This window comes from Eumetopias jubatus, unplaced genomic scaffold, assembly GCF_037043125.1.
Source record: "Eumetopias jubatus isolate StellerSeaLion01/CBP00866 unplaced genomic scaffold, mEumJub1_p1.0 scaffold_1, whole genome shotgun sequence".
Classification (NCBI taxonomy): Eukaryota; Metazoa; Chordata; class Mammalia; order Carnivora; family Otariidae; genus Eumetopias; species Eumetopias jubatus.
The window spans coordinates 82,276,696-82,303,277 of record NW_028274807.1 but is presented as its reverse complement, the minus strand read 5'-3'; the positions used below and the strand labels follow the sequence as shown (position 1 = coordinate 82,303,277).

General features: G+C 42.4%; 1 protein-coding gene, 1 long non-coding RNA gene and 1 pseudogene across 4 annotated transcripts in view; 2 read left to right on the top strand and 1 right to left on the bottom strand.

Annotated features, from left to right (window-relative positions):
- MCF2L2 (MCF.2 cell line derived transforming sequence-like 2) overlaps positions 1-26,582 on the bottom strand; it is a 254,266-nt gene that overhangs the window by 128,365 nt on the left and 99,319 nt on the right. For both annotated transcript variants that reach the window (XM_088025244.1, XM_028100844.2), the window contains exons 8-12: positions 20,169-20,293; positions 19,482-19,596; positions 18,884-19,003; positions 10,202-10,393; positions 7,441-7,632 (exon numbers count right to left, since the gene is read on the bottom strand). In XM_088025244.1, the coding sequence (XP_087881370.1) occupies positions 7,441-7,632; positions 10,202-10,393; positions 18,884-19,003; positions 19,482-19,596; positions 20,169-20,293 (744 nt within the window). The remainder of the gene's footprint in view (positions 1-7,440; positions 7,633-10,201; positions 10,394-18,883; positions 19,004-19,481; positions 19,597-20,168; positions 20,294-26,582) is intronic.
- Positions 484-26,153, top strand: LOC114206952 (uncharacterized). 2 transcript variants are annotated; one of them, XR_015768710.1, is made up of 6 exons: positions 484-602; positions 17,279-17,379; positions 18,902-19,061; positions 19,791-19,858; positions 20,473-20,621; positions 25,820-26,153. It is a non-coding gene; the product is annotated as an uncharacterized LOC114206952 (long non-coding RNA). The 2 variants fall into 2 exon arrangements; XR_015768711.1 differs by lacking the exon at positions 20,473-20,621.
- On the top strand, positions 5,687-6,593 carry LOC114206949 (peroxiredoxin-1 pseudogene; annotated as a pseudogene).

Sequence of the window (26,582 nt, the reverse complement as noted above, 5' to 3'; positions counted from 1 at the left end):
TAGGCCACTTGACAAAACAGGAAGGTTTCAAAATAAGAGGTGAACCCTGAATAAAGGCCCTGAAGCAGAAAAGAGTTTAAATGTTCTGGGGGAAAGAGTTGGCTATATACTGAGGCAGGATCAAGGGAACCCCAAATACCCTAGGAGAAACATTTAAATTTTATTCTGTGGGACCCCTTCTCTATTCATGAGTAGTAAAGAAGTAAGCTGAAAAAATACCAAGGGAAAGATGAAACTCCCAGACATTCCCATAACTGACTATATGGTCTAAGGCAGAGGTCCAAGAGAATAAGAAATAAGGCCTGGAAGTCTTCGAATTTCACCAAGGCCTAAATTTAGCTAAATACGTTTCTTCTGGCCTCTGACCTCTGGCGGATCAAGGGAAGTGGGTAGTCTTTTCTTTGTCATGCCAACTGTGACGGATGTCAGACATCTCACATCTAACATCTGTCTCCTGGATGATTTTAGCCACTAAGGAAAGGACCCCAAATTAGAAGAGCTCAACCACCACAAGCCATGCAGCATGCTCTGAGGATGCCTCATCCTGAAAGTACAGGCTCAGCACACACTTGGGGAGGTCGACACATTTCGCAAGTAGAAAAGTAAGTGTGTCTTTTTTTTATGCTGGGCCATCTTCTGAGGGCAAGAGCCAAGAGCCCTGAGGGAGGACTACCCTGTCAGTTATGGAACAACCGTTTGCCTACAGCATGAGGGTCCTGTCAAGGCTGACCTCTCCTCCAACATCTAGTGCTGGTCTCAGTCCTCGTAAGGTCTGAGTACAGACCTGGGCAGTCTGATACAGCAACCACTAGCCACATGAGGTTACTGAGCACCAAAAATGCAGCTGGTCTGAACTGAGCTGTGCCATTAGTGTAAAACACACAACAGATTTTGAGGACTTAGAATGAAAAAAGAATGTAAAATATTTCATTAATAACTTTTGATATTGATTATAAGCATTTTGGATATAGGTTAAATAAGACATTATTAAAATTGATTTCACGTGTTTCTCTTCACTTTTTTAAATGTGGCTGCTAGAAAATCTTAAGTCACATATACAGCTGGCATTATATTTCTATTGCACGGTGTTGGTCTGGACTAGGGGTCAGCAAAATTTTTCTGTAAAGGACCAAAGAGTAAGTATTTCAGGCTTTGCTGACCATCAGGTCTCTGTTACAACTACTGACCTCTGATGTTGTAGCATAAAAGCAGTCAGAGATAACATATACTCCATAAATGAATGAGTATGGCTGTGTTCTGATAAAACTTTATAAAAGTAGGTGGCAAGCAGTTTTGGTGCACACGCTATAGTTTGCAGATCCCTAATCTAGATTAAGGTGGGGCTTGTATTTAAAACATCTCTTCAGGGATGCCTGGGTGGCTCAGTCCTTAAGTGTCTGCCTTCAGCTCAGGTCAGGATCCCAGAATCCTGGGATCAAGCCCCGCATCAGGCTCCCTGCTCCTCGGGAAGCCTGCTTTCCCCTCTCCCACTCCCCCTGCTTGTGTTCCGTCTCTCACTGTCTCTCTCTCTGTCAAATAAATAAATAAAATCTTTAAAAAAATAAAAAAATAAAAATAAAATATCTCTTCAGAGAATGTGCTTCTGGCCTCAGGAAGCTCAGTTGTACAGCCAGCTAGAGGTTCTGACAAAACAGCTGAGTCCAGATCCCAAAAGAAACCAAATCCCCTTATGTCAGGATTAGGCAATGTCAGTTTGTGTTTCTGGGGTGACGGTGATGAGACTTGGTGGCCAGCCCAGTGATAAGCTAGGAAACTGAGTCACAGGTGTTAACTGCTGCACAAATATCAAGAAATCTGACCGCAGTGACTGTCAGATCAGTGGTGTATGGTATACAGCCCTGATGTGAGGTCAGTGCCACATGCCGGAGCCCCTGGCTCACCACTTGGACGGGACAGGACTTGAATCACCTTTGCCCTTTTGCATCTCTCCCTTAAGATCCCAGGGTGAACCCTGGAAATGGTGAGGTGGTCAGAAGAAACCCTAAATCCCTCAGCTCAGAAGAGGGGGAAATTGGGGCAAGATTAACAACTGCATCCCCTCCTTTCCTCTTTCCTCTTTTTACTTGCAAATCCATTCTCCATACCACAATCAGAATTAGCTTTCCTGGATAACTTCCTTGTTTAAATGCCCTGCTGGAATACAGTCCAGACTCCTCATGAAACACGGGACCCTTCATTAACTACCCTGATTTCGGTCCAGTCTAACTTCCACTAGTCCCCACCACTACCTCTAGCCTCCAGCTATGGCAGTTACAGGAATGTTCTTGTTTCCAGTCTCTCTGCCTTTGCACCGCCTCTTCCTTCTGCTGAGGTTCCCTCCCTCTGCTTTGTCTCCCTTGAAAACTCCTACCCAATCTTCCAGACCAAATTCAGGCATCTTCTCCTATGAACACCCTGACCTCCCAGGCTGAGCTGACCTTTACCTCCCCTACGTGCCCCACTGTCTCTTCCATTCCATGCTCTTGGACCAATAGGCACTTACTGGGGACATGTTTGTCTTCCACTTAACTGCCACCCCCTTCATTACAGGGACTGTGACTTTCATTATTGTAGTCCCGGAACAAAGCACAAACTGGGTTCCCAGTGAATATTTAAAGAATTGAATGTTGCAATTTGTTACTTCAATTGTTTCATTTTCTAGACTGGGTGGTGAAAGTGAACAAGGGAGAAAAATCAAAACAGCAGCACCAAGAGGGTGGTGGAGTAGCAAGGTATTGCAGAAAAGCACTTGAAGAGCCTCAGACAGACAGGGTGCCTGCTACAAGAACAATAGTTTAATTGTAGATGTAGTTTTGATGATCACTATGTCTTAAATGTAACAGATTCAATTGTTTAGACATACCAGTTTAGTACCAGTGTTTTAGAAATAAATTTTACTTCTTCAAATAGTTTTAGAATTACAGAAAAAAGTACAAAATAGTACACAGAGTTCCCATATAAGACCACCCAGTTTCCCCTATCTTAAGAGCTTTCATTAGTATGGTATATTTCTTATAATTAGTAAAATAATATTGATTGCTATCTTTATTATTAAAATAAATTATTGTTATTATTAAAGTCCGTACATTAGTTAGACTTAGTTAAATTAGTTAAAACTTAGAATTAGTTAAAAATTATTTCACCTAATGTACTTTTCCCCCCAGGGTCCCATCCAGGACACCATATTACATGTAGTTGTCATGACTTCTTAGATTCCTCTTGGCTGTGACAGTTTCTCAGCTTTTCCTGGTTTTTGATGACCTTGACTATCTTGAGGAGTATTGGTCAGATATTTTGTAGCATGTCCCTTGGTTGGGATTTATCTGATGCTTTTCTCATAATTAGCCCAGAGCTATGGGTTGTGGGAGTAAGATCATGGAAATAAAGTGTCATGTTCATCATATCATATCAAAGTACATCATATCTGCATGACAACACTGCTGATGTTGACCTATGTCACCTAGCTGAGGTCATGTACGTAAAGTAACTTCACCATAAAGTCACTTTTTGTTTCTCCCTCCCCATACTGTATTCTTTGAAAGGAAGTCACTGTGTACAGACCACATCTAAGGGTTGGGAAATTATGCTCTACCTCCTTGAGGGCAAAGTAACTACATAAATAATTTAGAATGCTTCTGCATGGGAGATTAGTTTCTTCTGCCCCATTTATTTATTTATTTATTTATTCCATCATTTATTTATAAGAGAATGGATTCATGGATATGTATTTTATAATTTGGGCTGTAATCCAAAACTACGTTATTAACTTTATTGCTCAAATTGTTCTAGTATTGGCCATGGGGGTTCTTTTCAGTTGCTGCCTATGTCCCATCACTGTGGTTTGTTATTTTGTTTTTAGTAGTTCCTTCTGACACTACAAGATGCTCTAGGATCATCTTGTATATTCCTTACCCCAGCCCTAGAATCAGCCATTTCTCCAAGGAGCTCAGGAGTCTTTTATTGAAGAATGGTATTAGAAACCAAGATCTCAGTGCTAGATGTGCTCACTGACACCGGGGGGTGTCTGCTTCTAGGCTATCTCAATTGTCGAAATAAAAAGACACATGTGTCTGTACCATATCTACATATACATATATCTAGGAATATTTCTATATGTATAGAGTACCAGTTTTGACAACAAAGTCATTACTTCTCAGAGGACAAAACTTTTCTCTGACACAACAGGATAGTTAAGTCTTATAACCTAAAATTTTACTCCAAACCAAAAGAAGGAAAGATGGGTTTGGGGGCTATTTTGATCCATTTGACATATAGGATTTAAAAAAAATATTTCTCTTATAATCCTCTCCTTCCTCCATGTTTCTGCCTATTTTCCAGAGATGGTTTATTAAGTTTTATTTATTTCCTGGTAGGTGGTATGGCCAGGAAGTTTGCTGAAGTTGGCCAGAACAGCAGCTGTAGCCACAAATCTCCCTGGTTGACCTAATACACTCATTTGAGCAGCTAATGGAGTTGGAGCTGGGTGAGACTATCCTGCCTTAGGAATCTGACCTGGAGCTACCAACACTGGGTCTGCAGTGTAGAACCTCCACCAGAGGGCTGTCCCTTTGTTCCCTCTGCAAGGAAGTCCTTGTGTTGGGGGAAGGTGTCTGCCTGCCCATCCCCCACCCCTTACCAAGATCACACCTCACCATCAAAAGGTTTCAGGGAAAGAACATCACTAAGGTACAACTCCACACTGAGCTGCCCCCACCGTACTTGGTCCACTCTGCCACCTGCCTGCCCACTTGCTCAGCAAATATGGATTGGACCCCAGGCAAAGGCTAGGCACAGGGACACAGAGATAAATGAGGCTCCTGCCCTTCAGGAGCTCCCAGTGTAATAAGCAAGACAGACATTTAAAGTAAACAAGTAGGGGTGCCTGGGTGGCTCAGTCGTTAAGTGTCTGCCTTCGGCTCAGGTCATGGGTCCTGGGTCCTGGGATCAAGCCCCACATCAGGCTCCCTGCTCCGTGGGAAGCCTGCTTCTTCCTCTCCCACTCCCCCTGCTTGTGTTCCCTCTCTCTTGCTATGTGTCTCTGTGTCAAATAAATAAATAAATAAAATCTTTAAAAAAAAATAGAGTAAATAAGTAGAATACAGTATGGGATGTAACATATTACAGCAAAGGCTCTTAGCCTGAATCCATGGCTGGACTTTAGGGTATCCCATAAAATTAATTATAAAAGTTATATATGCTGGATATTCCCTATTTGTCACCCTACTACATCTTCTTTTCCCAGCTCTGTGTCCCAGGAAGCTGACCTCTACAGGCTCTGTTGAATAGGCTCACTTGCCCATGGGCTTTTAATTGCCTTGGCCAATAGGAAGCACTACCAGGAAATCCAAAAGAGACAGCGAGGAGACTAGGGATATATATTCCCCCATCGGTGGTTGCATCCCTCTGGCCAAGGCCACAGCCCTTACTAGTGCCTCTCACAGTCACAGCTACAGCACTTCCTGGGTTCTCTTTTGTCCTTTACGTGTATGGGTGGTAACTGCTTCCTGTTTCTTGCTAGTAGCCCCAGGGACCTTCACTATCCCTACTGGGTTCCCTAAATCCTGCCCATATCTTGGTAAAAAGTGCCTACCTCAAACTCCCTTCAATCACTTTGAGTATGCAAGAACGCTGAAAGCATGTGAATCAGATTCTGTGGCTCAAAAGAAGTAAAGAAGGTCCGGCGTCTTCTTCCTGCCTTGTTTTCGGCCTTTTTGCTCTCAGAGCCGCTGATAGCAAGATGTCTTCGGGAAATGCCAAAATTGGGCATCCTGCCCCCAACTTCATAGCCACAGCTGTTATGCCAGATGGCCAGTTCAAAGATCTCAGCCTATCTGACTACAAAGGAAAATACATTGTGTTCTTCTTTTACCCTCCTGACTTCACCTTTGTGTGCCCCACGGAGATCATTGCTTTCAGTGACAGGGCAGAAGAATTTAAGAAACTCAACTGTCAAGTGATTGGTGCTTCTGTGGATTCTCATTTCTGTCACCTGGCATGGATCAACACACCCAAGAAACAAGGAGGACTGGGACCCATGAACATTCCCTTGGTATCAGACCCCAAGCGTACCATTGCTCAGGACTATGGAGTCTTAAAGGCTGATGAAGGCATCTCCTTCAGGGGCCTCTTTATCATTGATGATAAAGGTATCCTTAGGCAGATCACGGTAAATGACCTTCCTGTAGGCCGCTCTGTGGATGAGACTCTGTGACTGGTTCAGGCCTTCCAGTTTACTGACAAGCATGGGGAAGTGTGCCCAGCTGGCTGGAAGCCTGGCAGTGATACCATCAAGCCTGATGTCCAGAAGAGCAAAGAATATTTCTCTAAGCAGAAGTGAGCGCCGGGTCGTTTTAGGGCTGGGCTGCAGTAGGTGGCCATGAAAACAAAATCTCTCTTGTATTATTGTCATGCTTAGAACATAAGACTTTAGACTGTGCAGATGTGGTATGGGGACAGGACAGGCCTTTTCTGCAGGGGTTGGGGAGGCCAGCCTTTCTTTTCTGGAGAGAAGGGCCTGAGCTGTTATGGGGCAGGCCAACTGTATGTACAGTAGCAGGGCATCACGTTTTGTCTTTTGTTTCTATTAAACTTGAACCAAGAAAAAAAAAAAAAGAAGTAAAGAAGGTCCTACAGGAGAGATACATACAAGGTGATGTGAATCTCGGAGGCAGATGTGCTATCCATAATTCTGCTGACTTCATAGAACAGTGCTCCTCTCAAAATGCAAATCCAATCAACTTATTCCCCTGCTTAAATCCTTCAGTGGCTTCCCACTGCTCTTAGAATAAAAACCAAACTCCTTAATGTGGCCCATAAACTTCTGCCTCATCTGCCCCTCTCTTATCTCACCCCAAACACCCTTTGTTTGCTCTCTGTACTCCAGCCACCCTGGCCTTTGGGTTCTGCACTTGTGCCAGCTTCCCTCCAGCCCTGTGTCCTCTGTACATGCTATTACTTCTGGTCTGGAAAGGCTCCCCCATTATCTCTACTCATTCTCCAGGACTTGGCTCAAGTGATCCCCAATCAAGGTCAAGTTCTTCTATCACATGATCCTAAATCTCTCCTTCAGAGTACTTACCTCAGCTTGTAACACATTCTTATGTTTTGTGTTTGACATTTATTAATGTCAGCCTCTCCCACTAAGTTCCATCAGGGATGGAACCATGTCTATTTCTTCTCATTGCTGTGTCCTCAGCACAGTGCATGATACATCAGAGATGCTAATAAGCATCTGGAGAGAAACGAATGACTGAAGGTGATATTTGGGTCAGACCATGAAGGGTCAGATTGCCAGGAAGCACAGAGGCTAGGATGCCACCTGAGACTCGGGAACTGGTGAGCCTGCTCAGTACACCCTACCTGGACTTTCTTAAGCAATAGGCAAAAGCCACCCAGTGCTTCCTTTCCAACCACAAGATTAAAATAACCCAGAAACATTACCTTGACGTCAATGGTGAGTATCAACTCAAACTGGCTGTAAAACTCCATGTGACTGGGCAACTGGTACTCCTTCGCCGTACCCAGGAATGCCTCAATGTCGTTCAAGGCAACGTCAACGCCCTCTCGTGACTGGCATTTGTCTACAGCTTGGGAAGCCAAAAGGTAGATTCCTGCTTCACACCAGTGGCTGACCTTTCAAAAGAAACACAGTGCCCTACGCCGTCAGCCTGACCACAACTCAGCCACCACAACCCTCAGGATGCCTGAGTTTATCTGTGGTCTAGAAGGATCCTGAGACAATGGAAAATTGTTGTGGGACAGCATAAAGTTCAATAAGTCTAACCACTGCTAACACAACTCTACGGTGGACAAACCCAAACTAATTTTATGTCTGTCCATTTCTCAGGGAAGTCATCCAGTCAGTAAGAAGACTTGTATAAACATTCCTCTCTTTTCCACTGACAGTAATTGCTACATCTCCAAAAGAGTTAGGTATTCCTAAATTTGGCCTAACCATCGAGGAATGTGACCAATGACTTTTCAGGTTTGCCTTCTAGGCTACTCATCTTGTATCCTAATTGATTATAAGAGCATAGGGTGACAAATGGGGCATTAGAGTGTCCCTCTTAACAAAAACACTACTTTCCTCTGTCCACATTTGCATTTACTGGCATTTGTCTGTCCTAGAGAAGCATCCAAGAATGCAAAGCTTTGTAACTCAGGACAGCAATATTCAAACTTTCCAGGATGCTGGGATGGAATCAGATAGGTGATGAACTCTAACAATTCAATTTTTAAAAGACTTAAACAGAAAGGGGCCCTTGTGCTGCCTGAATATTTATGTGGAAAGATGGAAAGAAGCGCCAGTGCAAGTATGGCTGCATTTCCATTTACCGTGTGACCTGAAGAGCTACATAAAATAACCATACAGGGGGAAAAGAGCAAAAGGGAGCACTCTAAAGTAGTTAGCTCTAAAGGGGAAAATTATAGGCAACTTCTAGTTGTCTTTATTTTTTCCTTTAAATTACTTACATTGAATGTGTACTACTTTTAGAATACATAATATATTTAAAAATTAATGATTATCTCTGTGTAGGGATGAGGAAGGGAATGGGACGTGTAGGTGTCCATAGTAACTTTTTTCTTCCTCCTTCCTACATTTTTGGATTTTCAAAATAATGTAAATCATGCTTTAATATATACTCTATAATTTTAGATATATACTCTATATGCATGATATATACATGCTTTGATATATTTCTCTTGAAACATCATGCCTAGATCTATAGAAAACATTAAGTTGGGTTCTTCCACAGAGTCACAGCGGATACTTACTCTCCCAGACACACACACACGCTCCACACATCAGCATTAGGCTATTATCTCCGGAGCAGAAATGGAATGAGGAAAACCACAGCTGATCCTGCAGAGTTCAGCACACAGAGCAGGCTGTGGACCAGGCCCTTCTGAGCCACTTCCTTCTGGAACAGTTGTATTTCATTGACATTACAATCCCTTTTGCATTGGGATGACATAAACAGCCTGGGTGTGTGCCCCCAGCCATCACAGAGAAACAGCTATGGGAATGGAGTATGCTGACTCATGGCTATGAGTCACATGCTGCCTGCAAACAGCTGACAGGGAAAGCTCCAGAAGTCACTGCCCCAGACACCTGCCCCAGAGATCACCACTGAAGGGCAGCAGGGGCTGTGCCCCTTCCCTGTGAGCCCTCTGCACACAGTGTTGCTGTCTAGTCTAGGGAGCCTGGGGTTTGGAATATGGCAGTCCTGACTTCAAATCCGCAATCTCCTATTTTTACCCCAGGGGTGGTCGTGGGCAATCACTTATCCCACAGTTGCTCAGTGTCGTCCCTGTACCACCTGCACCAGAGTCACCTGGAAACTTGGTGAAAATACTGATTCCTGGGCATCATCCTAGACTTTACTGAATCTGAGTCTCCGGAATGGCACATTAGAGAATCTGCAATTCTAGCAAACTGGTTCTCATGTATTAAATGTTGTGAACCAGGGGCGCCTGGGTGGCTCAGTCATTAAGCGTCTGCCTTCGGCTCAGGTCATGATGCAGGGTCCTGGGATTGAGCCCCACATCAGGCTCCCTGCTCTGCAGGAAGCCTGCTTCTCTCTCTCCCACTCCCCCTGCTTGTGTTCCCTCTCTCGCTGTGTCCCTGTCAAATAAATAAATAAAATCTTTTAAAAAAAATGTTGTGAACCACTGATTTAACCACGCTGAATATCAGTTTCTGCCTCTATAAAATAATGCCATTAATACCTTCCTCATAGGTTTTATTGAGGATTGAGTAGATGACATAATTATGTTTCCTGCAGGGATATAGTATGTGCTCAATAAATGGTAGGAGTGTATAATGGTCATTATTACTTAAGCTTCTCCAAAAGGATTAATGTTTCTATATAAAGAGAAGCACTTTGTTAATATAGTGCTTCATTCTCTGCCTGAAAGGGAATCATGGGCCCAGGCCAAAACACACTCTAAGTCTAGGTCCACATAGAGGAAAATGAACATTTGTTCATTCTAATGGGATATGGTGGGATGGTGAGGGCACTTTTGACTTCCAATACTTCCCTGACCTAGAATCTGTACAGTTTTTAATGCCTCTCGAGCACTATTTTCCATGAAGTAATTATCCTCTCAGCAATTCTGTAGGGCAGAGAGGATGAGTATGGTTAAAACTCCTGTACAGAAAATGTAGCAGACATCATGGTCGTGACTTTGCTGTGCTCACCTTGTCCAGCTGTCTATGCAACTCCAAGGACTTCTCTAAAATGTCATGCTTTTTCTTGCTTTCATTGATGAAGTCATCACAGAGGTGCCTGAGCTCTACACATCTGGGTCTGATGGAGTCGACTGCATAGTGGTGGCTTTGGATGAGCTGGTCCCCAATTATTGCAAGCAGCTGGGCCTTTTCCAAGGGCTCCTGTGAAGTGAACATCCACAGCCAAGCATCAGAAGCCAGGTCATGGTGAGGCTGATATTTGCCTACCGTGTGCTCCAAACCTGGAGGGAGCCTAGGGAGATGTCAGGTCTTAGGCTGAGAGTCGCGGCTACAGAACCTGGGAAAGCTGTGTCGAAGTTCAAGGTCTCCAAGAAGTCTATCCTAGTCCAGGGTCACCTGCACTCTGAAGAAAAGCAAACCACTCATTCAAATGTCTGTTGAGTTCTGGGCTAGGCACTGAGAATTTGGTTAACAAGCTATGATTTTCAATCTAATGGAGAACTCAAATTACTAAATAAATAATACCAATAATTCAACTATTACAACTGTTGGAATTTTTGTCAGAAGAGCATGAAGTGTTCTACTGACCAGAACTGGAGACTCTGAATTCCCCTGTCAACTAAATGGAAAAGTAAAGGATCAGATATGGGGCCCTGAGGAGAGAGAAGAGTCAGCTGAATTTGGGAAAACAGTAAAGATCTGGTTTGGACAACTCTGTGGGGGATCATGAGACTTAAGAAATATGTTTATGTAAACCCCTTCCTGCAACTCACAAGATCCAGGATCCCAGTTTGCTCTGACTTCATCTGCCCAGCAACCACGCCCCCTACCTCTCTCGGCATGGCTTGCTTTGTTCTAACCCCATGTGCCGTGTTTATTTGTTTTGTTTTGTTTTTAAGAGAGGGAGAGAGAATCCTAAGCAGACTCCATGCCCAGCGCAGAGCCTGATGTGGGGCCCAATCTCACGACCCTGAGATCATGACCTTAGCCAAAATCAAGAGTCAGACATTAACTAACTGAGCCCCCAGGTGCCCCCATGTTTATCTATTTTTAATTCATTCATCACATACTACTGAGGATCTCCCATGTGCCAAATACTGTCCTAGGTGCTAGGGGTTTGGTGGTAATCAAGGAAGCAAAAATCCCTGCCCTCATGAAGCTTACATGTTAATAGGAGACACAGGCAATAAACAATTAGATGTGTAGATTATATAATATCTTAGTTAGTGATGCATGCTATAGAGAAAGGTCAAACGGAAAGGAGGGTAGGGAATGCTGGTGGAGGAGGTTCCATTTTAAGTAGGATGGGGGAGAGAAGGGTTCGCTAAGAAAGTGCCATCCACAATGTCCACTGGGGAAGGTATGTGTTGTAATGAGCAATGGGTATTATATAAGACTGATGAATCACAGACCTGTACCCCTGAAACAAATAATATATTATGTTAATTAACTGAATTTCAATTTTTTTTAGAAAGGGGAAAAAAGGAAGAAAAAGATTTGTAGCTGAACTTGAAAGCTTAAGGAAAAACTCAACTTTATTGTTACTTCAATAAATTGAATATTTATGAAAGAAAGAAAGAATGAATGAAAGGAAGGAAGGAAGGAAGGAAGAAAGAAAGAAAGAAAGAAAGAAAGAAAGAAAGAAAGAAAGAAAGAAAGAAAGAAAGAAAGAAAGCCATCCAAGCAGTGCAGAAATGTTAACATAACATAACACAACATAATATAACATAAGCCTAAGACTGTTGGCCTTGCAAAGCCTGCTTGCAAGGTTGGCCCTTGGGTGCCATCTAGGAATGTCAGGAGGGTACATATCATCCCCTGACAAGAATGGCTCACCATGCCTTAACTGTTTGTGCAAAAAACATGCTTTATACTATATCCCTACTTTCCTTCTGGGAGTATGGAATTCTGGTATATGGCAGGCAGAGGCTACCTACATGACCAGTCCCCAATAAAAACTGGGCACTGAGCCCCTAATGAGCTTTCCTGATAGATAACATCTTACAATGGTGTCACAACCCTTTGTGGGGCGGGGGGTGGAATCTGGAGGGGATCAGGATCTCATGGGACTCCACTGGGAGAGCAATCTTGGAAGTTTGTATCTGGTTCCCAACAGACTTTGCCCCATGCATTTTCCCATGCTGATTTTGCTTGGTATCTTTTCACTGTAATAAATCATAACCACGTGAGTATAATTAGATGCTGAGTCCAGTGAGGCCCCCTAGCAAATCTTCAAATCTGAGTGTGAACCTGGGAACCCTTGATACAGAAGTCAAGGCCAAAAGTGAGGGACAAACCATGCAGTACTTGGCTGAAAGGTGGGGGCATGTTTGCCATGTTCCAGGTAGCAGGAGGAGGCCACTGTGGCTGGAACAGAGGATGCAAGCTGGAAAGGAATAGGAGACGTAATCAGGAGAAAGAGGGAACCTGGGTTGGGGAGGGCACCGATGCCATTCTGAGCACTTCAGCTTTTACTCAGTGTGGTGTAGGAAGCCCTGGAGGGCTGTGAGGAGGGCTCATATTTTTAAAATAATTGCTCCTACTGTAATGTTGAGAATGACAGAGAAGAGGCAAAGCAAGGAGACCAGCTGGTGGCTACTGCAATAATCCAGGTAGGAGGCATGGTTTAAACAAGGATGGCAACCAAACTAGCTCCTGCCTCAGGGTCCTTCCCCAGGATGCTTCACATAGGGTCATTCAGGTAAATTCTTGGCTCACCTCTTCACAGGGCCTTCTCTGACTACACTATCTAAGTCACTCCCAGCAACCCACCTGCCCAGGCCCTCTCTCTCCCTTTAGTTTCATTTTTTTTTAACAGCACTTACCTCTACCTGAACTTACCTTCTTTGTTTACTTTCACTTATGATTCTTTCCTCCTCCACGCACTCCTACCAATATACAAGCTCCATGAAAGTATAGAAGTATCTCATAAATATTTGATCAATAAAATGAATTAACCAGGGAACTAGAAGACACAGTGATATACTTGGCTGGAATTGTGTGAAACAACATTGACCTGTGAGTGAATACAGATGACTTCCATGTGCACTCTTGCTGACAATGTTGCACATCCCAGTGAGACACATTTGCCCTGGTTTAACTTTTTACAGTAACACAAGGAGTTATGACTCCAGGTGATGACATCCTGCCCCTCTCTTAACTTACAGGGGTTTATGGTTTCAACAATCTCTAAGACACTGCCCCCCCCCCCCCGTCCTGGGCCAGTCATTCACCAAGCCCTGCAGAACCCACATCCTTCTTAACAACTTTCAAATTCTGAGCCCTCCTTCCCTGGCCACCCCCACTCCCATGTCTCCATCCCCCACCTCCTGATGCACCTGCCCTCTTCTGGAGCTAACTCTGCATCACCCTCCAGAGTGCATCCTCTCCAGGAAACTTTCTCAACTCTACCATTTTATTTTGATGCCCCTCCTCTGTGCTCCCATAATGCTCTGTGCCCTTTCTTGATCAGAGCAGGTACTTCGCTGTATTGTGATCACTGATCTATTGCCCACACTATGCTGTGGACCCTTGTGAGCATGCACCAGCTCTTATGCAACTTAAGACGTCCGTGGTACAAATTAGGTACTTAAGAATAAATGATTGTTGTGTAAAACAAAACTGAGTAATGATACAGGAATAAAGTGACACAGGTCAAGCAGTGGCTATTTTAAAGGAACTCAGGGATAAAGACCCAGTGCATAATGCACTGGTTGCCATCCCTGAGAAAAGACTAGAATGCTAATTCCTCAGACGGTGATTTTTAACTGTTTTCCTCACTGCTGTGTCCACATAACCTAGAACAGGACTTGGCATAGTAGATCAACAAATACTTGCAAAATGAATGAAGAATGGGTGAGACGCTCTTACTAGAACTGCTCGGCCACTGCAGGTTGAACCTAAGAAACATTCCTTAGCACAGAATTTGCCGTTCCCTCTGTGACAACAGCTGATATTCAGAGAGCCTTCTATATGCCATGCTTAAATTAACTGTTTCTTTTTACTCCTTGCAACAAACCCTTTGACATAGGCCCCATTTAACAAAGGAGAAGTAGAGGCAAAAATGGCCCAAAGTGACCCAGGTAGGAAAGGGAAGAGCCAGGCTTCAAAGTCAGGAAGTTTGGCTCGGGAACCTGGTTCTGACCAACACACAGAGAAAAACGGCTGCATTCGTTCCGCCTAAGCTTAGGGACTTCATTTGATCAAACCTGTCTGATTCTAGCCAAATATAGAAGCATGAAAACTTGGCAAGGAAGTCTGTTGACTTTTTTTTTTTTTAAGTCCAGCTGTGAATTTACTAAGAACAGGACAAGGTTTCTGGGCCCAGGGAACATCCCCCCCAGAACATTTTCCAAGCGCTTCGTGGTGATGACAGCCTGCCCTTTGCTTGGCATGCAGCATCTCACCCTTCAGAACTTCTTAAAACGCTGAGATGTTGGAGGAGAGGTGAGCAGTGACTCAGGACCTGCACTGGATGGCAGAAAGGTCACTCAACTGAAATGAATGGGTACTAATAAGAGCTTCCAGGTTCTGACCACCTACTACGCTCCAGTCCTTATGAAGCCTTTACCTAATTTCATCTTCACAGGGAATAGGCAATGGTTATTATGTTTTACAGATGAGGGCTGTTCAGAGAGGCTAAGAAACTTGACTAAGGGCACACAGCTGGTAGTTGTTAGAGCAGAGATTTGAATCCAGTCCTGTCTGGCTCCAAAGCCGGTGTCTTGTCATGTTCCAGCCCCCTTGGCCTCCTCGTATACGCTATAAATGATGGCTGAAGAGCCATGACTATCACATCCTTCAGGCGCCTGTGAAGAACTTTACTGTAAAACCTCCAAATCGCAACTTATTTCTTAATCTATATAGCTTCTGCTGAAGAAAACCAGGTGACAAAACCACCAAAGTCAAAGAGAAATAATGAGAAAGAAATGGCTGAAATCTGGTGCTCTGATCACAGGCCAGCCTGGCATCTTTCAGATACTAAAAATTCTAGAAGGCTGGATAGTCAAGCTGCAACATGTAATTCAGAAATCCTTAGTGTAATAACAGTTTATTTTTCCCCAGAATCTACTGCTATGACATATGAAAGATGAAAATGTCTACTGTGAAAGAAAATGAGAAAGGGTGATGCTCTATGTCAGGGAACCCAGAATGAACCCACAAATAATGGCATAGGAATGAAATGTACATGTGGGGAAGTGGGGCCAGATGAAACAAGAAAGGCAGAAAGTTAAGGGTTGTGGAAACTGAGCATACACATGGGAGTTCACTGTACTAGTTGATCTACTTTTGCATGTGTCTGAAATTTTCCATTAAAAAAAAAAGTCATGCCCCTCCAGCTAGATTACATCCCTAGGAGGTTAATGATCTGGGTTCCAAGCCTTCCTGGACATGTACTATAACTGCTGGCCCCTGGTCTTGTGGGGAGAGGTCAAGATTAAAATCAGATTAGTTCCCCTGCCCAGTCCTTGTCTGCTCTCTGCTGACCCATCACCAAGGGCCCCGGCATGCCTTATAGCCAAAACCCTACAGCAAATTCTGCCTTAAAAGAAGTAAGAGTGGGGGTTGAAACCACCATTGTTTCTCAGAATTAGAAATGAGCTTTCAAAAGATTGTTAAACCAGGGGCGCCTGGGTGGCTCAGTGGGTTGAGCGTCCAACTCTTGATTTTACCTCAGGTCATCATGATCTTGGGATTGTGGGATCAAGCCCTGGGTGGGGCTCCACACTGGGAGTGGAGCCTGCTTGAGATTCTCTCTCCCTCACTAAAAAAAAAAAAAAAAAATTGCTAAACCATCAAAACAGAAAAAGATAAAAGAACAGGCTCAATTAGCATGCAGCAGACGTCTGGTTAGTGAGTTGGCTCAGAGATTACGAGGATGATATAATTGTACAGAATAAGGAAGTTGGCAACAACCCAGATATCAGTGAGTGGCTATGCCAGGAGGGAAGCTGACCCCTGAGTGCTGAGTGAAGGACAAACCCAAGCAGGTTTTGGTGGACTCTAGACAGACATCACCTTATTCCTTTAACACTTTACAGGACAAATGGAAAGATTAGCCAAGCCTTTAAAATCATCTGAAGAAACACTCTCTTTTAGAAATCTGTGGGAAAACATGTTAAAAAGGTCCTGGTTATGATAGGATAGTTTTGTTTGGTTCATCTAAAGGCAGAGAAATAGGTCTACTGCATCCTTTAGAAAATAAGTAAAAAAAAAAAAAAAAAAAAAAAACAGGGTAAGCAAGGCACAGAATGGGTAAAACTAATATACCTGGGCTCTGCTGGTCATCTGTTGTGAGTCAGTCTACCTGGTTCTGGTACTTTGGCTGTGAAAAATCAATCATGGGTTCACAAAGCATTCCTACGTCCCATGACCATAGGTTTCTCCCCTAGCTCTGGTCAGCAATCTTTAAAGTATGTTCCAAAGATCTCAAGTCCAAGAAGAGGGGCAGAAGAGAGAAAGTGGATGCAGATCAGCCATACTATTTATTATTTTTTTTTAAAGTATTCATTTATTTGAGAGAAAGAGAGAGAGCACACATGTGCAAGAGGGGGGAGGGGCAGAGGGAGAGGAAGAGAGAATCTCCAGCAGACTCTGCGCTGAGTGCAGAGCCCAACATGGGGCTGGATCCCACAACCCTGAGATCATGACCTGAGCTAAAACCAAGAGTTGGACACAATTGACTGAGCCACCCAGGCGCCCCTCAGCCATACTATTTAAAACACAACCCAGACTACCCCTCACTAGGTTCCACTGAAAATAAAATCCAGTCCTCACCACGACTGCTCTCACCTTGTTCCTTCCTGGCTCACTATGTTTCAGACAACATTCCTTGAACTCACCAACCTCATTCTTGCCTCAAAAGTTTCACACTTGAGGCTTCTCTGCATTGTATGCTATTCCCCAAATCATTGCATGGCTATCCAGAGCTCAGATCAAAGGTCACCTTCTCAGAGAGATCTTTCCTGACTACCTGAGCTGAAGTAGCACCCCAAGTCACTCTCTCTTACATCCTGTTTTCTTCATTCCACATGTATCTAATATTATTATCTGATTATTTTTTCCTCCTCTCTCTCTCTCCCGTAGAATGTAAACTCTATGAGAGCAGGGTCTTGACTGGTTTGCCACCATATCCACAGAACCTAGGACAAGGAGTACCTGGTGATGAATGAATACCTTCCTGGCAGGTCAGTAGCTACTTTCATTCATATATATGCCATGGCCATATTTTTCCAAACCCAAAATATAAGGACTGGGCTTGATGAGGCTTTTTTTCCTAATATATGAATATGTGCAAGTGAAAATACATAGTATCTACATTTAATAAGGAGTTCTCTTGAAAAAAAACTAAAATTATGTAAAATTGGGACTGTCTTAGAGAATTTGAGACACATCATCATCAGGTACATGAAATTCGATTTTTTTATTGTTTGATAAAGGTTTTTGTTTACTCATGCCTACAGTACTAAAATGTTTAGTTGTCAAATGATCACTGGTAACAGAGGGAGTGCTCATAGGGGAGGATGGGATTCTTTTTTTTTTTTTTCATGGTCCAGAGGGAAAATCTTTATTGAGTAAAAATTTAATACGAGAGAGTTACAAGGAAAAAAAAACGTTTCACAATAATTGCCTTTTTGAAGTTAATTAAAATTACTTTTTAAATGGGGAGGGAGGATGGGATTCTTGAGTGAGAGTCTGGGTGCACAGGTGGGTTCATGTGTTGACGCACGTGTAGAAGCACCTCCAGTTCAGAATCTACAACTGATAACTCTTAGGGTCAGAGTGAACCTGGTTTACAGTTGTTACTTGTCCTCTGGGGAGGGGAAGGTATGTCTCTAACTATAATGTACATGTCAATCACCTGGGGATCTTATTAAAATGCAGATTCTAATTCTGGGGGCGGGCGTGAGATTCCATATTTCTAACAAGTTTTCACTCGGGTGACATCTATGCACTGGTCAGAGGATCACACTTTGAGAAGCAAATCTCTAATACTATAAAATTACCATGTGGGAAACATGCATTTAGATAAGCTCAGAGAGGAAGTGCTAATCATCAAGGACACGGTGCCCAAAAGACAAAAATATAGAGAATCTAATTTGAGAATAGCAAAAAGGAACTTCTCTAGAAAGAGAAGACTCAGCTTTCTTAATTCATAATAACCCAAATTGATAAGGACTTAAAATAGAGTCACTACTACCTGCTGACTTGTGTGCAAATCTGGGAAACTGTCTAATTCTGGTATGAGAATTGTGAAACACGTATTCTTTTACAAGTTTGATACTGACAACTCTTGGGGCATGAGAAAGGAGAAAGCTTTGCCAACTCTGTGTAGCAGCGGAACTAATATGGACTCGTTTCCCCCTTTGCACCATTCTGCCTGTTATAAAACCAGCTGGTATTTTTTTCTGGTTTCCCCTTTTCACGTTTTCCCTCCTTACCACCAACTCCCACCCCCCACATCCTGCTGGTTGATAAAGTGTTCATTGTGACCTTTCCTCCTGCTGCTTTTGTACAGGCAGTCAAGTCAACCGGAACCCTCACCCCACCTGGGGTGGCAGTGGAGACTGAAAAGGCAGGATTTGGGCATTCCTGTGTCCTTTAGCAACTTCCAACAATAATGAGTGGACATGATCTGTCACTGTACACAGCAACTTCCTTCCCAGCTCATAAAAACAGCAAAAAACAAACCTCGCCTTTTCCTTCCAGGTTTTTATGTTCCTTAAGAAGTTGCTCCACGCGTATCACACTGTCTCCAATGTCTGTAAACTCCGCTTGCTCTGCCAGCAAATTGTCCAGGGCAAGCTTAACCTGTAAGGCACATTGGAACATCCAGAAATAAGCCCCGAGCACCTCTCTGGAGGTATAGGTTTGTATACTCTAAGAAACTTGAAAATCCAAAAAGGATTCAGGACTTTTGTGTATCTCTATATACATTTTCTTTTTACAGCTCATAAGCGCTTAGATTAAGCTCAGGGCAGGGGTGGAGAGAGGAGAGTGCCGAGACACACAGAGATGAAAGATTATAGATACATTCACAGATTATCAGTCAAAAAGGAAGATAAAACAGACATGAAATACCATGTACGCCAACAGGAAAATGGGATTCTAGAACACTGCTACCCCACTGAAAAAGGGAGACGAGAACAATCAATGAGGAAGCAAGGGTATCAGGAGGGGGCTGGATTAGGGAGAAGAGGGACACTCATTATTCAGAGTTCAAGGGAGAAGAGAGAACCAGAAGTCACCAAACCATGAAAGAAAGCTCTGTTCAACAAGAAAGTAACACCTCATAAAAATTGCGCTCAAAGTGTTGTAGTTGTAGGCATTGGTGAAGCTTCAAGTGATGCTCAGACCAAAACTGATTAAAGGCTTTTTCTGTCTCATCCAGCTCAAGTAATAACCTGTTAAGGAAGAGAAAGTGACATTGTGGTTAGTGTCCATTTCCACAGGAGTCCATGTAGGCTTATGTAGGTAACCCCTATGTTTCCAGTCAGTGTTATGAACCACGGGAATCTCCTTTTTACACAAATCTCTGTCACCTATGACTTTCTCACAGTTCAGCTGGAAATGGAAAAATTTTCCATTTTTCTCTCAGGATACCCTCAGAACTAGGCAGAAAATTCACTTCGGATGCAGCCGCTGTGCTTTGAAATGTGCCCCCAGGTAACCTTAACTTTGTGCCTCTTGTTTTCTACTTGAGATAACAGGTGTGTAAAGCACAGCACCTAACCAAACTGTTATTTGGAAATACAGATAAATATGTACTACCATCTCCCTTGAAATCCTGGGATGAGAGCATAGCACAAAAGGAGGGAATAGCATTCTCATAAAAACATGTCAGTAGATACCATCTTTTTGCCTTTGTTGTCTCAAATACTTCTTTTTTGACTCCACCAAGACCCAGGAGTAGCTTTACCAATTGTTCTTGGCTGTTTCAGATTGAGTTCTACACATTCCCCCCTCTCTCACTCACCTTTCCATGGTAGCTACATTCTCTAGTTCATTGGGACTGAGTTTGCTGGTGGGACTTGTGGTTGCTGTTTCTTGAATACATGACAGTAATGTGGTCCCTTGCTTTCCAAGTAATGTCAGCTCATCCTAGAGAAAGGAAAATATAGTCTCAAAAGAAATGAACAAAAGCAAATTCTTGGTAGATTTACGGTGAGGAGAATGGCAGATCAGCTGTATCTTTCTTATAGGAAATTAAACACTAAAGAAGTCAAGCTATAGCTTTTAAAAATTAATTAACTCCTTAATTTTTTTAATTTTAATTCCAGTGTAGTTAACATAAAGTGTTATATGAGTTTCAAGTGTACAATCCAGTGATTCAACAACTCTACTACATTACTCAGTGCTCACGATGGTTAAGTGTCCACTCCTGACCCCCAGCACCTGTTTCTCCTACCCTGCACCCACCTCCCCTCGGGTAACTATCTGTTTGTTCTCTGTAATTAAGAGTCTGTTTTTTGGTTTGTCTCTTTTTTTTTCTTTGTTTTGTTTCTCAAATTCCACACATAAATGAAATCATATGGTTTCATTTCATTTTTCATTTCAAAAAAATCATTTGTCTTTCTCTGACTGACTTATTTCTCTTAGCAGTATACCCTCTAGATCCATCCATGTTATTCCTTTTTATGGCTGATTCCATTGTATATATACACCACATCTTCTTTATCTATTCATCTATCAATGGACACTTTGGTGGCTTCCATAATCTGGCTATTGTAAATAATGCTGCAATAAACATAGGGGTGCATATACCTTTTCAAATTAGTGTTTTTGTCTTCTTTGGGTAAATGCCCAGAAGTGGTATTATTAGGTCATATGATTATTAACTTATTTTTAGCAGGTAATACATATACATGATACAAAACCCAAAATATACAAAAGGATATATATTGGAAAAAATAAGTCTTTTGTCCCCTGCCCATCCACTTTTTCTCTCTAAAGCAACAACTGTTGAATTTTATATCTCAAACTACTGTTATATATTTAAAGCAAAAGCAATAAATCAATAATTTTAATTATTACTTAGGCATTTATGTTAATTGCTTAATAATTAATAATTTTACATTGATTAACAAATTAATAAAATCTGGTTCTAATCCAGGGCAGTGACCAGAAACAAGAAAATGACAGATGCTGAATAATAAGTGCTAGAAACTGGCATGTAATAATAATGTAATAGTTTCTAGCCGACCAGGAAAAAAACTTCATCTGGTCTCAGTTGACACCTGCCTCTCTTTCTATCTGCCCGCAAAGTGTGGCTTGTTCAATTATGGAAGTTTGGCGGAGATGGTCGGCAACTTCGGTTTGACATGGAAAGACTCATACTTCCAAGGCGATTCTATTCCCCTCCTTTTACATGGGATGTGGGGTTTGCAATTGGAGAAGATGTCAGGTTATCTCCTGCCAAATCCACCAGCTCAAGTCCTCTAATCACACAGCACAAGTCATTTCTCTCAACGCCCTGAGAACCACAAAACAAGCCAAAGGGGCAGAGCCTGGCAGGGAATTCTACTCCAAGGAGTCGGGGATTTGGTGCGTGGGTCACACAGGATGCTGGTTAGTATGCCCTGAGCATTAGAATAGGCCCATAGTTACAAAACAATATCCTCTATGCACATGAACCCTGAATCTCTCCTTGGGGCCTGGCCACCTCCAGCCTTCTCACAGTATGAAGCTCATTCCCTGTCGGAGGAGTTTTGGGTTTCTCCACCCTGTTCACACACAAGTTCTGGCCCGCTCACCCTCACGCCTTTGTTCCTCATCTCCCATCTTGCTCGTTCCAGTATTCATCCCCTTGCAGGCTTCTGCTATCCACACCCAGCCTCAAACTTGTCCCCGGATTTGGTTGCTGATAAATTTGACTTCTCTGATCCGGCCCAAGTTCTTTGGACACCCCCTGTGGCTCTGTCCTCTCCAGGTAATGCCCCGCAGTCAGCCTCTTGGCTGGTACTGCTGCCTAGGAACTGGATACATCCCTTCTTGTCCACTCTCAGGTATCAACCCTCATTTCTTCTTATCTCAGCAATGCTCATAAAATATTTGTAGGTTGGATGAATTAATACTAGTCTAAAAGAAATTAGATTGCAGATGAATAAGGACAAATAGGATATGATGGGGGGAAGGGGTGAAGCACTCATTAGCAAGTACTCTTAACTTGCACTCTTCCTACCTTCTAAAAAAGGTCTTGGCTTTTCTCACTCAGTTTCTTAGATGTCCTTGAGATTCCAGCATTCCAGTAGGACTCTGGCATTGCCATTATTAGATTTTATATCTATTTAGTGTGTGTATGATGTAGAGTTGGGAGGAAGGGTGGAGGGGCCAGAGAAGCAGACGAGTATTGCTAGAGCAGAAGAAGACTTTTGGAAGGGGAAGCTCAGAAGAAAGGTATACCCAAAGAACGGCAGAGTGTGAGGAAATGTGTGAGAGAGGGAAGGTGGACCTGAGTAAGGGGTCTCATTCACTGTGTGTCCCCTTCACGCTATCAAAAAACACAAGGAAAAATCATGACTGGTTACTGCTTTGGGACTAGGCCATATGCGGTCAGCTTCAGCAGGGTTATAAAAATCTGCCATAGATACACAGGGAAAGATTGAGGGACTATGGTACTTGGAAAGTGAAAAGATAAGTTGCCCAGGCCAAAAGTAGGGTTTGCCCTTGTCCACAGTCGTAACAATTCAGAATATTTAAGAACTGTTTAGAGCAGGCACTGACCAATCAGCGCAGATGTCAGATACAATGCTGAAGCAGTCCTGAGGCCAACTGCGGTCCATGTGTTAACCACTTTAGTGGCCGGAATCCTGAGGAGGTCTCATGGGTCCTAGGAAACAGGCCAGAGAGGTAAAGTCGGACACTCAAGGAACATAAATATTTAACAACTGGTACGGCTGTCCCAGTGTGTACTCATTACAGTTCCATTATTATGGAAACAAGCCGTCGGTTCGGAAGACCCACTTAATAGGGCAAGCAGATTGCTTCAGGCTCAAAAGAACTTAAATTTTCTGGGGGGAATTCTTTCCTATGACAACAGTAAGCATGAATCTAGACATTCATTCATTCACTGAAAATACATTTATAAAGCACGACTATCCATGCCAGGTGCTGTGTTCAGCTGTGTCATGGGCTGGCAGTGGAGGTGGGATAGGAAGTTAAAGGATAATCAGAGCCCAGAGATTATATGAATGACTAAAGTTTTAGACTCCTCACTTCACTTTTATTACTTAGCTCCATTTCTGCCACTACAAGTTAGCTCTGCGTGCTTTTGTGTATAATGCTGACTAATGAATTCTAGAATCTAGCCTTTAAAATGCAAATCTTCATAACTGAGAAAAAAGAAGTCCCTAAAAGAGATGAGATACCTCTTTCCTCGGCAGCTATTGAAAGAAACCTTCCTGTGGTATAAAATTAGTGCAAAATGCTCATTTGTTAAGGTATTAACACTGAAAGCATTCAGAAGGATACCAAGTTTGTCTTCCTGTGCAAAATCAAGACCTCCGTGTCTATCCATTCCTAACTTACATTCCCCGCAAGTAGAGATCGAACAAAGGGGGTCCCTAAAAACTCCTATGACTATAAAATTATTTCTAGGGCCTACAAAAAAATAACTTATAATTCTGATTATCTTCTTGATTATTTGTAACCCTGGAAATACTGATAGAACTGTCATCTCTGAATACAAAACTGAATAAATACTGACTAGAACAAATACTGAATACTAAACAGTATTCATATTTGTAAAAGAGTACTTTATCACATAATCAGAGGACCCACTGGCACTTTCCTCCTGCATGATGAGAGAAAGGCCTTTGGCTCTGTTAGATTTCTTATTTTAACAACAACAAAATATGAGAGTCTTACCCTATTTAAATGAACACATGGTAAAGTCTCAGTTGACTTAAGGATCTGAGAGCCAAAGGCCAAGACCCTGGGGTTTCTGGCTTAAATAAGAGTGGCAAAGAGGAGATAATCACCTCCTTTGGGATTCAAGAGAGAGACTGCCTGCCTCTATAAACTGCTCCCAAAAACCAGCTCAGAATTAGACAATGGGAAGAGCTGTTTTGCTATGAAAAAGAATCCACAGGGCCATCATAAACAGTAAGAAAAGCACATATCTCTATAGGCTTCATGGCTATTATATTGTTGTGTTAGGCCCAAAGGTCTTTTTCTTTTTTAAAAAATTGTGATATAGCTCATATAGTACCATAAAATTCACCTTTTTAATGCATACGATTTCATGGTTTTCTCCCCCGGAACATTTTTATCACTGTCAAAAAGAAACCCCACCCCTATTATCTGTCACTCTCCATTTCTCCCTCTTCCCAGTCTCTGGCAACCACTCATCTCCCTACTTTCACTCTAAGTTTACCTACTCTGGACATTTCATGTAAGTGGAATCACACAATATGTGGTTTTTTGTGTCTGCTTCTTTGGCTCTGCATAATTATTTCAAAGTTCATACATATTACAGCATGTATCAATCAGTACTTCCTTTCTATGGCTGAGTAATATTCCATTGTATGGCTATACCACATTTTGTTTATCCATTCATCAGCTGATGGACATGTGGGTTGTTTCCACTTTTTGGATGTTATGAATAATACTGCTACAAACATTTATATGTAACTTTTTATATGAAATGTATGTTTTCAAATCTCTTGTGCATACACATAGAAGTAGAATTTCTGGGTCATATGGTAACTCTATGTTTAACCTTTTGAGGACCTACCAGACAGTTTACATTCCCACAAGCAATGTCTGAGGGTTCCAATTTCCTCACATCCTCACCAACAGTTGTTATTGTCCATCTTTCTAATTAGAGCCACTCTAGTGGGTATATCACTACGGTTTTGATTTGCATTTCCCTAATGACTAATGAAGTTGTACATGTCTTCATGTGCTTAATAACCATTTATGTATCTTCTGTGAAGATATGCCTGTTCGAATCCTTTGCCCATTTTTCAGTTGGGTTGTCTTTTTACAAAGGTTGAGTTGTAAGAGTTGTTTATATATTCTGGATACTAGACCCTCATCAGATACATGATGTGTAGATATTTCCCCCCATTCTGCGGGTTGTCTTTTCACCTTCTTGATAGTGGCCTTTGAAGCACAAAAGTTCTTAATTTTGATGATGTCCAGTTTATTTTCTCTAGGTGTTTGTGCTTTTGGCGTTATATCTAAGAAACCATTGCCTGATATAAGGTCATGAAAATTTACATCTATATTTTCTCCTAAGAGTTTTATAGTTTTAGGATTTACATTTAGTCCCTTGATCAATTTTGAGTTAATTATTGTATAGGATGTGAGGTGAGGATCCAATTTCCTTCCTTTCCTTGTGGATATCCAGTTGTCACATGGCCCAAAGAGCTTAAGCAGGTTTTTGTTCCCACAAAGAGAAAACACATTTCATCATTTTTGGGTATTTAATTTTTTTACTGTCAGCACTCAGGCTACAGGAGGAGTTCAGGGACCAGCTTCTGGGAAAATCTATAGAAGTCTGAGGGAATTTCCATGAAATTCCTCCTTGTGCAGACAGGGTCCTAGTGGCAGCAGGGTGCATGCCACCATACTGTTTATAAACCGAGAGATGGCCTATAGCCTGTCAAAGTTACTTTTCCTCAGGAAATGGAAGCTCTTCTTGGAGAAGGACCCAATATGCAGAAGAGCCTGGGACACCTGCATGCACATGTTCTGAAGATGTGCTCTGAGTCTCCATCCATGTGTAAGAAGCATACACAGGAACAAGATGGGTGTGCTAACAATGAATCATGGAACACTACATCAAAAACCTAATGATGTGGGCGCCTGGGTGGCTCAGTTGGTTAAGCGACTGCCTTTGGCTCAGGTCATGATCCTGGAGTCCCGGGATAGAGTCCCGCATCGGGCTCCCTGCTCAGCGGGGAGTCTGCTTCTCCCTCTGACCCTCCCCCCTCTCATGTGCTCTCTCTCCTCTCATTCTTGCTCTCTCAAATAAATAAATAAATAAAATCTTTAAAAAAAAAAACCTAATGATGTGCTGTATGGTGGTAACATAATGAAAAAAAAAAAGATGGGTGTGCTAAGTTGTGTGTATCTGTCAAGCTCGTCAGAGACACTTCCCAGGAAAATTTCTAGGATGCTTTCAGGTTTTCCCAGTTTCAAACCAGATCTTTTAATAATGCAGAGTAGTGTAGAAAGTACATTCTGAACTCTTTTTGGATATCAAGCTCCTTAAGAAGAGAATGTAACAGTGCTCCCTGACACATGGAAAAATTAATTTGCCTTAACTACTAGACTCTGGGACTCCCCTAACTCAACTATGTGTTCCTTGAGTTTACTTTTTTCATTTGTTTTCCTGGCATGTAGGGGTAGGTCGTCAATAAATGTTGACTAAATGAACAAATCA